The sequence below is a fragment of the Xenia sp. Carnegie-2017 genome, unplaced genomic scaffold, assembly GCF_021976095.1.
Source record: "Xenia sp. Carnegie-2017 unplaced genomic scaffold, XeniaSp_v1 HiC_scaffold_22, whole genome shotgun sequence".
Classification (NCBI taxonomy): domain Eukaryota; kingdom Metazoa; phylum Cnidaria; class Anthozoa; order Malacalcyonacea; family Xeniidae; genus Xenia; species Xenia sp. Carnegie-2017.
The window spans coordinates 6712744-6727104 of NW_025813485.1; the positions used below are offsets into that span (position 1 = coordinate 6712744).

The following is a 14361-nucleotide window of genomic DNA, read 5'->3' on the forward strand; positions in this document are numbered from 1 at the left end:
ATATTAATAATATATTCCACGCTAAGAATAATCTTCTCAAGGAAATGTTTTCAAGCTAAGAGTCAATTTCACTCAAGCATTATAAAGTGTATCCGTTGAGTTTATCGGATCAAATTAAATGTAAGGTTGTGGGGAGAAAGGGTTTGTTTTTTCAATCTCAACAAAGAGAAAGTAAAGAAATGGGATTATTTCTATGGAAGTTATCTTTTACCGATGAAGTCCTACAAAGTTGGACGAGTGATGTTTTTCCTGATAATTTCTTTTATGCATATACCAGAAGATTAATGTACTACTGGATGCGTTAGTTTTAGCAAGGCAATAGTCGAAGCCAAAGTGAATTCGATGTTTATGACTGTCACACAAAATTTTTAACATTGTTTTCATTGCCTCTGAACACTACATACAACGCCTGGCATTTATGTACAATTATGCTTTATAATATTCTAAACTCAGCCATGAATTCTTACGCGCAACACTTTATACAAACGTCCAATTCTCAAAAAATATCCATGCATGCAATTACCCAAGTTGTGCGAAGTTGGACCTCTTAAATGGAAACATGTCTTTATGGAACTCTCAGGACCTTGAGAGCAAATTAAAAGCCCGTATGCACTTAGTGAAAAGGTGGCTGGAAATTGGGATACTGTTGATTTTGAGATGTCTGGTTTAAATTTTGAGCTTGAGAAATCTGTCCTTGCAGACCCAAATCATTCGTCAGTTGTTCTGTCAAAGCGATCTTTGCAGGTGCTGATATCTGACGTTGAATACTTACTTGAGTTGTAACTGGACTTGAACAAGACACTAAATGCAATAAAACAGAAAGTTTAATTAGATGTTTACTGACAGGGATGGATTATTAGGGGAGATGGCTCCAATTTGCATAAGATTTCCCGGCTTACTTGCTGAGTGTCACCCAGCCGTGTCAGATTTTTTTGTTGAGCTTTGTTTTAAACTGGAAATGTGCTGAATTTAACTCAAATCGAAATAGCTTAATTATAGCTAGTGGGTATATTAGTTTTTTGTAGAAAATGTCACACCTACTGACCCTTCCTATTGCAAAGAATTTATTTATTCATCACAGGTAATACTAATTTACTAGGAGCCTACGAAGTCATTCAGTATCAAAATCTATAAAATGGCATGAGGTCTTGATTGAAAACACGTTATCCAGTATGAAATTAATAATGAAATTAACGCAATTTAAACATTTTAGTCGAAAAAAAAATGAGTTGGTCATCGCATTTTAAATTCATGTTGACTAGCAGGGTCGTTCATATTGTCCTAATTTTATGTTATCAGAGCTTAGAGATCTCTTGGAGCCGTCAATAAGCTTGCACGATGGGCTACTTAGTGATAGCTGCCTCTAAACTATTCTATAGCTATATTAACAAAAACCAAAACTTTAGGTCGATTTGAGACTTTTTTTATGTTCGAGAACAAGATCAAGTTTATTTTAATTTGTTCATTATTACTCAATATACGTTAAGTTGATTAAAAATATAAAAATTATGAAACACGTTTCTCGAATGTCAAAAAAAACAACAATGAAATGTTTTTTTTATTTGCTGAACGAATTTTCAAACTACAAAGTTATCTATTGAGAATTTAAAATGGTTGAAAGTCTCGCTATGCAACCAAAAGAATAGGTTCCTCGAAATAAGACCTTTGCGTTACTTAAATTCGAACATTTCAGCAAGAGAAAATAAATAATGGTTACTAATATTTCATCGACTGATCACATGAGAGTGAGCCCGTCGACAAATGCGTTTATCACGCGATAAACGTATTTTTCATTATGAAACATTAACATGCCTCTTGAGGTTCAATTGATTAAAAGTATTATGAAAAAACAGGAAACAAGTTTCTTTCAAGGTCAAAAAATAGCAACAGAGTGTTTTCGCTGTGGTGGATCCAAACTACGTCAAAATAAATTACTGCAGCACATTTTGGCGTATATTTACATTTCTAAACCCCTTAGAAGAAAATCCATTGGTAAAATTATGTTCTTTAGAAATTAAAAACCAATAGTGTTTTTCTGAATGTAATTTGAATTTAAAATTGAGGAGCTATAATTTATTTTGACGTACACTGGATCCGCCAATTTCGCGGTTGTCGATTTAATTTCCCAATTACGAAGTCATCTATTATTGATCAACAATGATTTGAGATCTCAATTGAAAAATACATTGATAAGGAGAAAACAACAAGAAAGGGAGCAAATCATGAAATTATCTTGATGATGCATATCTTTTAACACACGAGATTATACCATGACAGCCAGTCATTTGCATTTCTGAACAATAGGAGTGATGAGATGGCTAACTGCTGCCGCTAGACTGGCTAAATATACAGCATCGTGTTGCAATGCGCAGTGGACCTACTGTTTATTGCTTATACTAAGGTAAAGACCGAAACAATCAGGGTCTTATCAGCTTTTAAAGACCTTTCTAAAGAGTGATCTCTAAACAACATGAAATATTAATCTCAGTGGCGGACACTTGGAGAGGGAGGAGAGGGGGCGGTAACCCTCCCTATGTTTTTTCAAAAATGTTTTAACCAACTATTTCATTAAAAACGAAAAAACACTGGAACATTTTCATTTCCGAGGTTTAAACCTTAAATAGAGTAATCAGCACGTAATTTAGCTAAACAGGGCAACGTGGACGTTTTAATTTACCCAACGATCCAGTACTTTTTCCGTATATGGTGAGCATTCTGAAAGTTCCTGAAATGTCAAGGTTACGTTGGTAATATTTTTATGTGTAGTAACATCAAAAAACTCGAACAAATGACATAATTGATCACTAATCCAAACCCAAAACTTAATCTAGTTAATTTTTTAAGCTAAACAAGTAAACAAAGCTTGTCAAACAAGTGTCTTTTCCGAACAAAACTTGCCAAAGAAAACTTGTTCTTCTGTACGAAGCTTTGATGTTGGGGTTTTTTAATTGATTTTGCGTTTCACGAACATGGAATCATTACCGTTACATTCGTTAGACTCTAGAACATATTTTGTTTATTTTTATTTTCTCATGATTGAACAATTCAGAAGAAGCTGATAATTTAACATTTATTAATATTTAGTCATTTAGATATGACTAATTTTAACAAATAAGACTCGTCGTTCGGGCAAAATTTCAGATTATCGTTTGACTCATTTTGCTCGTCGCCCTTCTCCACCAATATCTCGTCAAGTGTCCCCCATTGTCTAATCTACAGAATCAAACTCAATACAGTTTGTTGGATTAAATACCATTACATTACCTCCGCTCTGACGCAAAATATTATTCAAGTCGATACCAGGTTGTGTATAAGGTTTCTGCACGGCAATAAGAGGGTTCATTCTTAGCGAGTTTGATCCAGTGCTCGGATGCTGCAGGGGCGTGGTTGATTGTGATGAGTTTAGCTGTGACATCATGAAAGTTTGCTGAAGGCTTTCTTGATTCAGAGATTTCTGATGTGCCAGAGTTTGCAACTGTTGTGATGTCTGAACGCTGTTTGCAGCTAAACACAGAAAAATCATGTCAACTGACGAGAATGTTTTTATTCATGATGGAACATAATTTCGAAACTTACGCACGTTTGTAAAAGCTCGCTCACACTCGAACACACCGAGTAGGGCTTTGAAATAACATCATAATTATTCGAAGATGGTATTTTTACTCCACTGACTGCTCGATTTGAAGTATTTTAGAAAAATTCTTGACAATAGTGGAGAAGAGAGTTTGTAATTGTTTGGTGGAATTGCGATTAGTGTGCCACCGTGAGAGTGAGTGCGAATGAGCTTTTAGAATACGAGCGTTGTTTCCATATAAGAAAAATGAACAACTATCCTATCTTGTGTCAACTATAATAGATAGGATATCCACCAACAGCTTACGTTTCCAGCTTAGGCGACTCTGAGAATAACCAATGATATAGACCCTAATATACTAAACACCTGACTCCGCCAAAATTCAAGAGCTACGAACCAGGCAAGCCGCCATCTTGAACAAAGGCAAAACGACATATGCAACTAAATTGTGCTTCTTGCTTGATAAATGTACAGTTGCAGAGATTCCAGTTTAGGTTTGATTGTTAAAATGCTTGAGAGAATTGTTTTTTTAAAGTTTCTTTTATCTTATATTTGACTGAGAGTTTTGCTTTTTGCCATCGTTTAAGATGGCTTTCTTGCCTCATCTTGACACGGTAGTTTGGAATCGTGGGGATTGGGTTATAAATCATTGGAGAATAACCCTGTGTACAGATTATTGGATCAGAGCAAGTGCTTTTTCCAGCCTCTTTAAAACTACAACATAATCTGATCGGTAAGGTAGAGAACAAAAATAATCTGCAATGAAGGTGCTATGGACATGATCCGTCGTATATTGTAAATTCAGGACAATTTTTCCTCGGACTTCGAACATTCATTGAGTCAGACATTCACCAAAAATTTAGTATAGCTCAAATAAGAGCTTCCTGTGTACGACAACAGCGTCGAATTCTAGCTCAGGTGCAGGTGAAAATATACTAAATTCCCGATTATTCATGCGAATAAATTCAACTAGGATAACGACGACAACTAAATCAAGGCTGTCATATACTAAAATATACAACCAATCTACTATGAGAATGAGCTTTCATAATGTCTGTAAATTTAAGCGTAAAGAAAAAATAAAAAAATACCAGAAAAAGATTGCGTTGCAAACGTGTTTGGAGCCGAGAGTGCTGTACCAATTGTATTGGAAGCCGATAGTCCTGACTGACTAATAAGCTGAGTATTTTGATTACTTGTAAACGCAAAACCATGGCCAGATTGCAGTATCTGTTGCATAGAATTATCGATCTACAAAACAAATGGAAAGAAAAGAAATACGGTTAAGCAAAGAGGTGAACCAAAATTAGGGAAAACTGACAAGACATAATTGCAAGCATGTAGTTTTTATAAATACATTGTTGAAATGGATACTTCCTCTGTTCTGCAGAACTTTCACGTTTGGAGGTGCCTTGTTGACCAGGGTTTTGTTCGACATTATAGGAATGCCAGGTCTTTGTGGACGTAAATTATCTCCCTGAGACTTTGCTATAAAAACATTTTGAGGAACGCCGGCAAATTGACTCGGCTGAGTTGTCTGAAACCTAAAATGATGAAAGAAATACACGTCATCCTCTTATGAACAATAATGGACGCTGTTACGTTTAGAAAATAGTCTTTTTAACGGTAAGACACTTTAATTAGAAATACACAAAGTCGTTTCAACCAATAAGAAGGCCAAAACCGAGAAAGAAACTTTTGTCATGGGACACTAAGACGTCAAAGTTTCAAGTTAACTATTCCAAAGCGATGTAAGAAGTTCAATGAAAAAACCTCTACGACAAACAGCACTAACGTAAAGTAGAAATCAAAATTACAAAAATTGTGTAAATCTTAGGTCCTCTTTCGAATTGGAGCGACTTTAGTTTAGACATACCTCCCCTGACCCTTCTATCTCAACTGCTTTACATACTTTCATAATCATTCTGTTCGCTATCTATTGCATGATAGGATAAGCAATCAGAGTTATTCTTCAAATGCAATCATACATAAAAATTTAGCACACAAAATTTTAAAACTATTTGACACCTTAATACTGACCTCCTACCATCAATTTGTGATTGTACGGTATTATGAGGGGGAAACTGAGCACTCAGCTTATTCAGGAAAGTACTTTGCTGTTCTTGTGGCAATTTATTTTGTGGTTGTTGCTGTTGCAGTGTCGATAGTGACATAATTTGTTGTTGTTGCTGTAATTGTTGCTGTTGTAGTTGGCGTTGCTGATGAAATTGTTTTCGCTGTAATAGTTGTTGCTGCTGTTTCTGAAATTGTTGCCGTTGAAGCAGTTGCTTGGATTGCAATGGTATTTGTAAATGTTGTGGGTGCTGTTGGTGAAGTTGCGTTAAAGGTCTTGACATGGTTTTTGGTCTTTTTGGAGATGAAAGATTATCAGTTATCAGAGAGTCGAGACCAATTTCACCAATATCCAACCTTTCCCGTTTCGCACTTTCAGTAAGGTTCACCATTGAACTATATTGCCTTTCCAAACCTTCACATAGTAATTGAAAACAGACAGAAGCGAGCAATTAGATGCACTGTTTTATAAAACTTGTAGCACAAAATCGAACAAAATGATTTCTTATTATATTTAAGATAACGAAAGTTCCCATTGGAAACACTTTATACAACAGCCGTATTGGTAATATTTTGTTCCAAAATATTGTTTAGAAATTTCTAACCAACAACGATGTTGTTATCGTATTTTGAATTCAAAATAGACGCCATAACGTATTCGGACTCACCACAAATACAGCGCTGCAAAACTTATACATATTAACTTTGTCTGTGGGGAATTTTTAGTCAACTGAATCTCGAATCACGCATATGAGAAATGCATAGATATAAAGCCGAATATCCACATACAGCAGCAAATGTTGTAACAGCAAAGGAAGTAAACAATAACAATTCTTTACCTTTTTGTTCAATAGGAGTTTGAAGTTTTAAAGCAGGAGATTGCGATCCAGTAAGTAAATCGAGGCTGTCATCATCAGAATCATCGGTAGGATTGAGATAGTAACTAAGCGGTTTCCGCTGAACAAAATTGTGATAACGAGTACGAGGCAGGTCTGTCTCGTGAGGAAGTGGTTTGCGTTCAAGACGCACGGCACCAAACCAAGAAAAAAGCATGGGTGCCGGATTCTTGTTTCCTTCAATCAACTCCCAAGGACTTATCTTTTGTCGACCTTTTACCTGCAATCCCTGAAAAAAAGGCATCGACGTTTGACTTGTTTCAAGATCTGGTTATCTGCCAGCAAATACCAGAAAAATCCTTGTTATACAAGATGAAACTTCTGCTTTGTCGAGCAAATAAAAAACTGCACATTTGAATAGCAAGTAGAAAAATTGTTTTCAAAGTCAACCAACTGATAAAATACTCGCATTATATACACAGTTGACCATGTGCATATGCGAATTGTACTAACCTCACTCGTTTCATCATTTTCCAAAGTAGAGGGCTGTGACTCTGATACGACAGAGAAATCATTCTGTTGACGCTTCTCAACAGTAACAACTTCAATCGAGCGGCCAGGAAATGGAAGCAACTGCTTGCAATTGTCGATGTCACGTGGGTTCTCTACGAGCACGCGCTAAAGTAATGGAAAACGTGATGACATTAAGTAATCAGGATGTTCCACTTCGTGGAACCCTCATATGTCGAAATCGACGGAGTCCATTAATCCTTCGAGGTCAACATGGAATTTTTAGAGGTTGGCGCTGTGACATGTTTTCGGTATAATACAACACTGTAGATCAGAAGCGTTGAAATGATTTTTAGTATCATCCTTAGTGCCTGTAGTTCTTTGCTTTTGACAAAAAAAATGTATTATTGTGATGGTTATGAGTGTTGTAATCCTGTTATAATACATACGCTATAAACGAACAAGAATTCTTGGCGACCACTTCGATCGTGAAAATGCAAGCGCATAAATTAAATGTGTACACCCGATTTTCTATTGGCAATCATATCATATAAATCTCATCTTAAAAAATAGCACGGAGATAGGGTCTTTACCAATAATCACTATTTGGGTATTTCAAAGTAATATAAATGGAAGCATTTTTCTCCGTAAAAAGTCACTTTCAATGATTACATAGGTGCTTCGTAATATAATATATGAAATTTATGAACTTTATGAATATTATGATTTTTACTTTAATGACGGGTGTTAATAATATGATAATTATTTATTTAGGTAACATCGAGAAAATATGTAAAAATAAGTTCTACTAGAACTTACTTAAGTGTTTAAACCTTTCAGTAAGTTACATAGGCTACATGGCCTGACAAATTGAAGCATCTGTCAACAGGTCATAGTAAAGACTTGAGTATTTTCAGGGTAGATTAGTGCATGCATGGATAAAAATGATTTCATTAGATCATTGTTGATGTAAATAGCTATATGTAATTAACATATAGATTACATCTAACCGTTGTCAGTTCAGTTATATATACACGGGTATGACGTCATGTGTGATAAGAACAAAAAAGTGGCCTCGAACCACCGCCGAGCCGATGTTTTTATTGGATGCATATTCACGTGAGTGTACGTTCAGTTGGAAATGAAGTCCGTTTCAGTTATCATTCATATGTAAACTGCCTCGTTGCATACCTGACCACAATAGATCTACACTTGAAAACACCAATAACTTGACATGATATCATAAGACTTGATATATCTCAGGTAAATGTACTTTGTTAAGAGCATGCAGGTCACTATACCCTTTCATGCAAAGTCTCTGCTCACTAACTTTGAAGGCATTTCCAGACACGTGCACTGGTCTTTGGCTATCAACCAAGTAGCTAATACAAAAGCATTTCTGTGACTAATTTGTGCCTAGGCGTATACTAAAAAAAAAATAAACTCGAGTGTTACGATATTTCTTTCTTGATATAATAATGCACCTTCATTTTCTTGAACAACCCAGAGCTGAATTTTCTTCCGTCTTCAGCTACTTGGTTCGTGCTCGATTCCGTTGAAATGATCAAATTGATTAATACGGACAGCATATCGAGAATATTCGTGTAATGATGACTAAAAAATTGGTATAGTGCACGCATACAAATAAGGAAGAAAAATTCACCTACGTATAGATTTTAGGATTGGGTCATCAACAATACCTGTTGGCAATAGTTAAAATGCCACTGCTGATCAAGTGAAACAAAACGACGGTCCATTCAGTAGCCAAATGTAAGTTCTTAGGATTAGCAATCGAGTCAAACATAACTCCTACCTAATAAAAAATAATTGGTACAACAAACACTTTGCAATGAAAACGGAATTTCAAATTAGGACATCTTATTTTCTCCAGTTAATATAAATTGAGAAAAACAACTTCCACGGCCAAAATTTTTGTCTAGCCTTTTTTTGTGTGATTCAGTTAAAGTGTATCCACTCACTAAACGAAGACGTAAATCAAGAGATTCTTTCAAGAACTTCTTGCTGTTTTGGTCCAAAGGATGATTATCCTGTAAAATATACAATAGAATGTAAACATACTTTAAAAATACTTTGTCCGTCTCCATTAAAATACCAAAGGAAAATGCATGTAAACGCTTAATATCACTTTATCCGATGTCCATCGTCAGTATTCATTCATTCTACCTCTATCCATATCAAAATATTATAAGAATAGCACACCATTATAATGAATTTATAATACTTAATTATAGCAAACGCTGTATTAATACCTCCTACTTGGCGTTTATATATGAGTTTGAAATCTTAGAAAAGTACTGTACGCTCATTGTGTACGTAAAATACATTGTCAACGATGCAATTAAAATGAAGCACACCTGAATTGGAGCTTCAACAAGATCTTGAAACTGTCGGAGTAAAGACTGTAATAAAGTCTCTCTTTGATCATCCAAGGTTTGCAAACATGACAATATGAGTTGAAGGAAGGGTTGGGTATGAATTAGAGTTGACCTAGAAATAAATACACGTACGATTAATTATATAAAAATAGGTGCAACTCCGCACACTCGCCGTTAGCTTGTAAATTTTGACAAGCAACAAACTCACAAAACTGCTCCTTTGGAAAACCCCTAGTGAGTATACAACAAAATGGCTGCTCGCTCCCTTAATTCTTATTTCTTGCTGAGTTTTAATGATTTTGTCGCATGTATCACACGTCCAGCAATGCATCCCTTTTTGACTTAGTGATAATATCCAAATTACTAAGCCCAAAGCATCGTGCAATTAAAATACAGCACTGTTATGTGCAACAGAGTTTTTTAAGATCGATTTGATTGCATGGTCCCAAATTGTATTATGGGGTTAAATGCATGAGATACGTTTAAAAGATCACTAAGTTTATACACAAAAAAAGGCAATACCCAAAAAGACATGTCTCAATTTCACGCGATAGTTAACAATAATTTTATTTTACAAAACTAATACACTATGAGATAAATCTCGACTGCTTGATTTCAATGCATTTTATCTGTAAATTCACAGCAAAAATGTATAACTTCACAGTGAAAAACTGTAATACCACTGTAAAATGTATAATTAAACGGCACGAGCCATTACTTGATTGGATGGAAAGAGTTGAAAACTAAAAAGCTTCTTTTCAAATGAAAAAAAAAACATGGCGCGAGTTGCAAGCAAACAAAGATTTCTCTAATTACAACTCTCTGAATTCAAGAATAACAAAACAAAGCAAAGAATAAAGAAAGGAAAAGGTTCGATGCAAAAAAATCAAGGTAAAACCGCGAGAGAAAACGCTCACCAAAAAGCCCTCGCGAGAAAACCCGCGGTAAAAGACCTCCGGAGAATGACCCTCTGCAAAAATCTAGCGAGAAAAGACCCTCGAGGAAAAAGACCCATGGAGAAAGACACTTGAGAAAAGACCCTCGACAATAGATCCTCGATAAACAACCCTCGGGAAAAGACCCTAGGGAAAATACCCTCGATAAAAAATCTGCGGAAAGACCCTGGAGAAGACCCACGAGAAAAGAGACGTGGTGGACTTTTACTAAATAATTTAACCTGCAACATATCAATAACTTACCCTCCGTAACCGTTTTGATCCTTCCACCAACCTTTGACCCCAAGCACCTGACTACATGCAGCTTTTAGGAGACGTCCATGCAAGCTCTGGGGCAATTTCTTCAACAACGGTTCAATCAGTGACTCCGGACCATTATCAAAGTCTTCTTGCTTTTCATCGCTTTTTTTATATGAGCAATCACCTTGTTTCACAAACAGGTTAATACAGGCTGATGAAACAGAATCCGCAATAGCATCTGTTTTCTACGAATAGAACATTCAAAAAAATTACTTTTGAGTTAGTCAGGCAATTTCATATTCAGAGCATTTCAGTATAAGTGCTTTGAGCCCACACAGCAAATGCATCATGGAAAGGACCATAGATCATAAACATTTCAAGAACTGTATGAACAACTTAGATAGTAAAAACAAATTCCGAAGAAACAAGACATCTTGAGATTACAAAATATGAATACAAACAAGACGAGAAGTGAACTGCAAATTTTCGACTTTATTTCAAAGTCATTCTCAGACAGAATGATATCGAAAACCATGCATACACATATATTTACAATTGAACATGTATTTACAATTGAACATATATTTACATTGAACAAATATTTACATTGTGTTTACATGTATTTATATGAACATGTGTTTACATTGTACATACACATCATATATGTGTATGTATGGTTTTAAATATCACTTCTCGTCTTCTTCTGATTCATATTTTGTAATCTCAAGATGTCTTGTTTCTTCGGAATTTGTTTTTTACTCTTTTTAAAAAATTGTCGGCTGGTCATGGTTTTTGGTATAAACTTAGATCAATATAGCTGGCCCATAACTTATGACAATAAACACAGATTTCCTCCGCCCCTCGCTCCTTATTCAGCCATTAAATCAAATCAATGCATGCATTACACGGCAAAACTGCCGTTTTTCATTTGAAAATTGTGTTGTTCATGTACCTCGTCTTCACTTCTCTTCAAAAGAAGCGAAAGTTCAAAAACAGAGTTGCGAAACGACCATTGATCAAGGTTCTAAGTAGAAAAACGAAAACAAACACAAAGTTCAGAGCAAGATCCTCCACTAGCACGATAGTTCATTGAATTGGCATAAATCTCAAATCTTTATCAACAGCCACATGATACATCTATTGTATAGAAGTTGTTCTTTAGGTTTATTAAACAAAAAAACCAGTCCCATTTAGCATATACCTGTAATACTGCACACTGAACTAACCTCTATTCTAAAAACCAACAATGAGTAAAACATGAAAGAATGATAGAATACAGTACGCTCACTGCATGAAGAAGCCAGACTTCAAGTTTTAGTTGTGCAAAGTAAATTTTAGTACATTAGAATTATCCATTACAATCTAGTGTTTTCAAAGTACAGTGACACAAAAAATTAACACAGCAAGACTAAATAAGCGGGGTGATTGCGCCAGTGAGTAAGGAATGCTACACCTGCAGCAGTTAAGCAAAATAATTGCTTTCTGATGTTCTTTTTAACACCACGCACATATAGCTACCTGAAGCACTTTGTTGGCTGTCTCCAGGGCAGACGCTGGTGGAAAAGAGTCCACATTCACGCCAAAGCTTTGGTTACTACTGCTAGGATGACACATGAAGTATAACAGTTTCTTAGCCTGAAATACATATTGCGTCATGAGCCAAAAAAGCCAAGTATGTGAACAATGAAAAATTTTCATAATCGGCTAGTGAGAGTTATTGAAAACTACGAAAAAAGATCAATTATATTGTCCCTTCGCTGTGAGTGAAGTAAATTATTTTTTAGCAAATGCTTGAAAAAAGAGAGTTTTTCTGTTCAAATCCATTCTCGAGGTGTTGATGTTTTTGTAATGATCGAATAATGAAAGCTTGAATGATCAGGTGTAATTGTTGTTGACATGTTTCTTCAATCAAGAAGGGTCACTTAGTTGTGAACTGTCCTTTTAAAAGTTCTGTCGACAACACAATTTTCGTTTCAATAACACTATAAAAAACATTGCTGATCGAGCTGCATTGAGCTTCCTATAGAGCACTACCTGAACTTCAGAAATCTCCGGGTCTAAAAGACCTTCAGGCGAGAAGAGAAATTTTTCGTTTCGCAGACAATTCTCTTTCAACCAATCTTGAGAGCAGAGTTTCTGCACGACACTGTTGGCAAATGTGCACACATTTGTGGTTTCTATGACTGAAGATAAAAATCGAGAAAGATCGTTCACAAAGTAAATGCAACCTTCCTTTACATATTTAGTGCGTTAAAACAATCACAAACGTTAGACAGCACCATTTACATCCAACAACCAAAAATAAACAAATAAAAACATTCACAAAAATATGAATAAATAGAGAAATAAATACAAAAAGCGAAACAAAATCAAGTACTAAGTTATATGAATGAATGGTAATCATTTACTGATCACTAGCTACAAGAGGAGGAATCATAGAACAGGTGATTTCTTGAAGATTTTATACACCGCGGCTTATTATACAACCTAATTTTGCTGATAGAACATCCTCAGTTCTTCCATTCTTACCTGTCTTCGACGACATGGAAAAGACATCAGATGACTGTCCTGGTACAACGTCAATAAGATCGTCCATGTTGTTGAAATAGCCAAAGCTACCCTCGGGTTCAGTTATTTCTGACAAAGAAACATGTAGTTTGATTAAAGATATTGTTTGTCAGTATGAGCTGTTAGTTCAGTTATTTCTGACAAAGAAAAATGTACTTTGATTAATGACACCGTTCGTCAGTGTAAGCAGCGGGTTTAGTTATTTCTGACAAAGAAAAATGTAGTTTACTTAATGACACTGTTAATCAGTATAAGCAGTGGGTTCGGGTTTTTTTAGACAAAGAAACATGTATTTTGATCAATGACACTGTTCGTCAGTATAAGCAGTGGGTTCTGTTATTTCTGACAAAGAAACATGTAGTTTAATTAATGACACTGTTAGTCAGTATAAGCAGTGGGTTCAGTTATTTCTGACAAAGAATTATGTAGTTTGATTAATGACACCGTTCGTCAATATACTACAATAACTATCGCAAACACTATGCATTTTGTAACCATTATACCAGAAAGTTACGGATGATATGAACGTCATTTATATTTACCTAATTCAACTATTGCTTAATGGAGTATATGCACTTGTCAAGGCAACACGCGATACGTGTTGTATTGACGACATGTATTAATATGGTTGTGTTGTATAATAAGCCTTTACTATTACATTCGATTTTTGACTTCAAACTTTTGAAGTTATTGTAGTTCTGTTTTCTCTTTGTCTATTTTTCTTGCGTCCACTAGAGTCCATTACGCAAAGATGAAACAGACTAGAAAACATACTTCTTGACCAACAAAAATAAATTACCTACATCACATTTTTGTTGACGGTTACTTACTGTATTCCGCTTCAGAGAACTTCATGAGAGCTTTGAGCACGGCAAACAAAATTTTAACTTCGACGTTCTTTTGTGCAGCAGAGAGCAAAACACTGTCCGGCGAGGTTTCACAAGAATATCTATCACCCTGATATGGTGAGACGGACGAGGTTTGAAAGCAGTCAAGTAATCTGTAAAGCAGCTGACAAGTAAGTTGAGCGCCACCCACAGCTTCCGGTATAACTTTATTATCTGAAAGATAGAAATTGAATCAAAATGTTGTCTTTTCTTCCATCGCTAGACGAGAAATAACACAGCGAAATTGCTAGTATGAATTTTTTGGCAAGAGAATGATGGACATGTGAAGCGTCCAAAACCAATCAAAAATCGATAAAATTT

At 35.4% G+C, this 14361-nt stretch overlaps 1 protein-coding gene across 2 annotated transcripts in view; it reads right to left on the minus strand.

The window, feature by feature from the left end:
- Positions 1-345: 345 nt before the first annotated feature.
- The window catches only part of LOC124445772 (mediator of RNA polymerase II transcription subunit 12-like), a 36155-nt gene continuing 22139 nt past the window's right edge, over positions 346-14361 (minus strand). For both annotated transcript variants that reach the window (XM_046996535.1, XM_046996534.1), the window contains exons 25-41: positions 13984-14214; positions 13115-13222; positions 12620-12768; positions 12104-12220; positions 11538-11609; positions 10589-10830; positions 9369-9501; positions 8973-9041; positions 8694-8806; positions 8478-8607; positions 6997-7161; positions 6487-6772; positions 5615-6062; positions 4932-5118; positions 4666-4825; positions 3265-3504; positions 346-801 (exon numbers count right to left, since the gene is read on the minus strand). In XM_046996535.1, the coding sequence (XP_046852491.1) occupies positions 614-801; positions 3265-3504; positions 4666-4825; positions 4932-5118; positions 5615-6062; positions 6487-6772; positions 6997-7161; positions 8478-8607; positions 8694-8806; positions 8973-9041; positions 9369-9501; positions 10589-10830; positions 11538-11609; positions 12104-12220; positions 12620-12768; positions 13115-13222; positions 13984-14214 (3038 nt within the window). In that variant the 3' untranslated portion in view covers positions 346-613. The remainder of the gene's footprint in view (positions 802-3264; positions 3505-4665; positions 4826-4931; positions 5119-5614; positions 6063-6486; positions 6773-6996; positions 7162-8477; positions 8608-8693; positions 8807-8972; positions 9042-9368; positions 9502-10588; positions 10831-11537; positions 11610-12103; positions 12221-12619; positions 12769-13114; positions 13223-13983; positions 14215-14361) is intronic.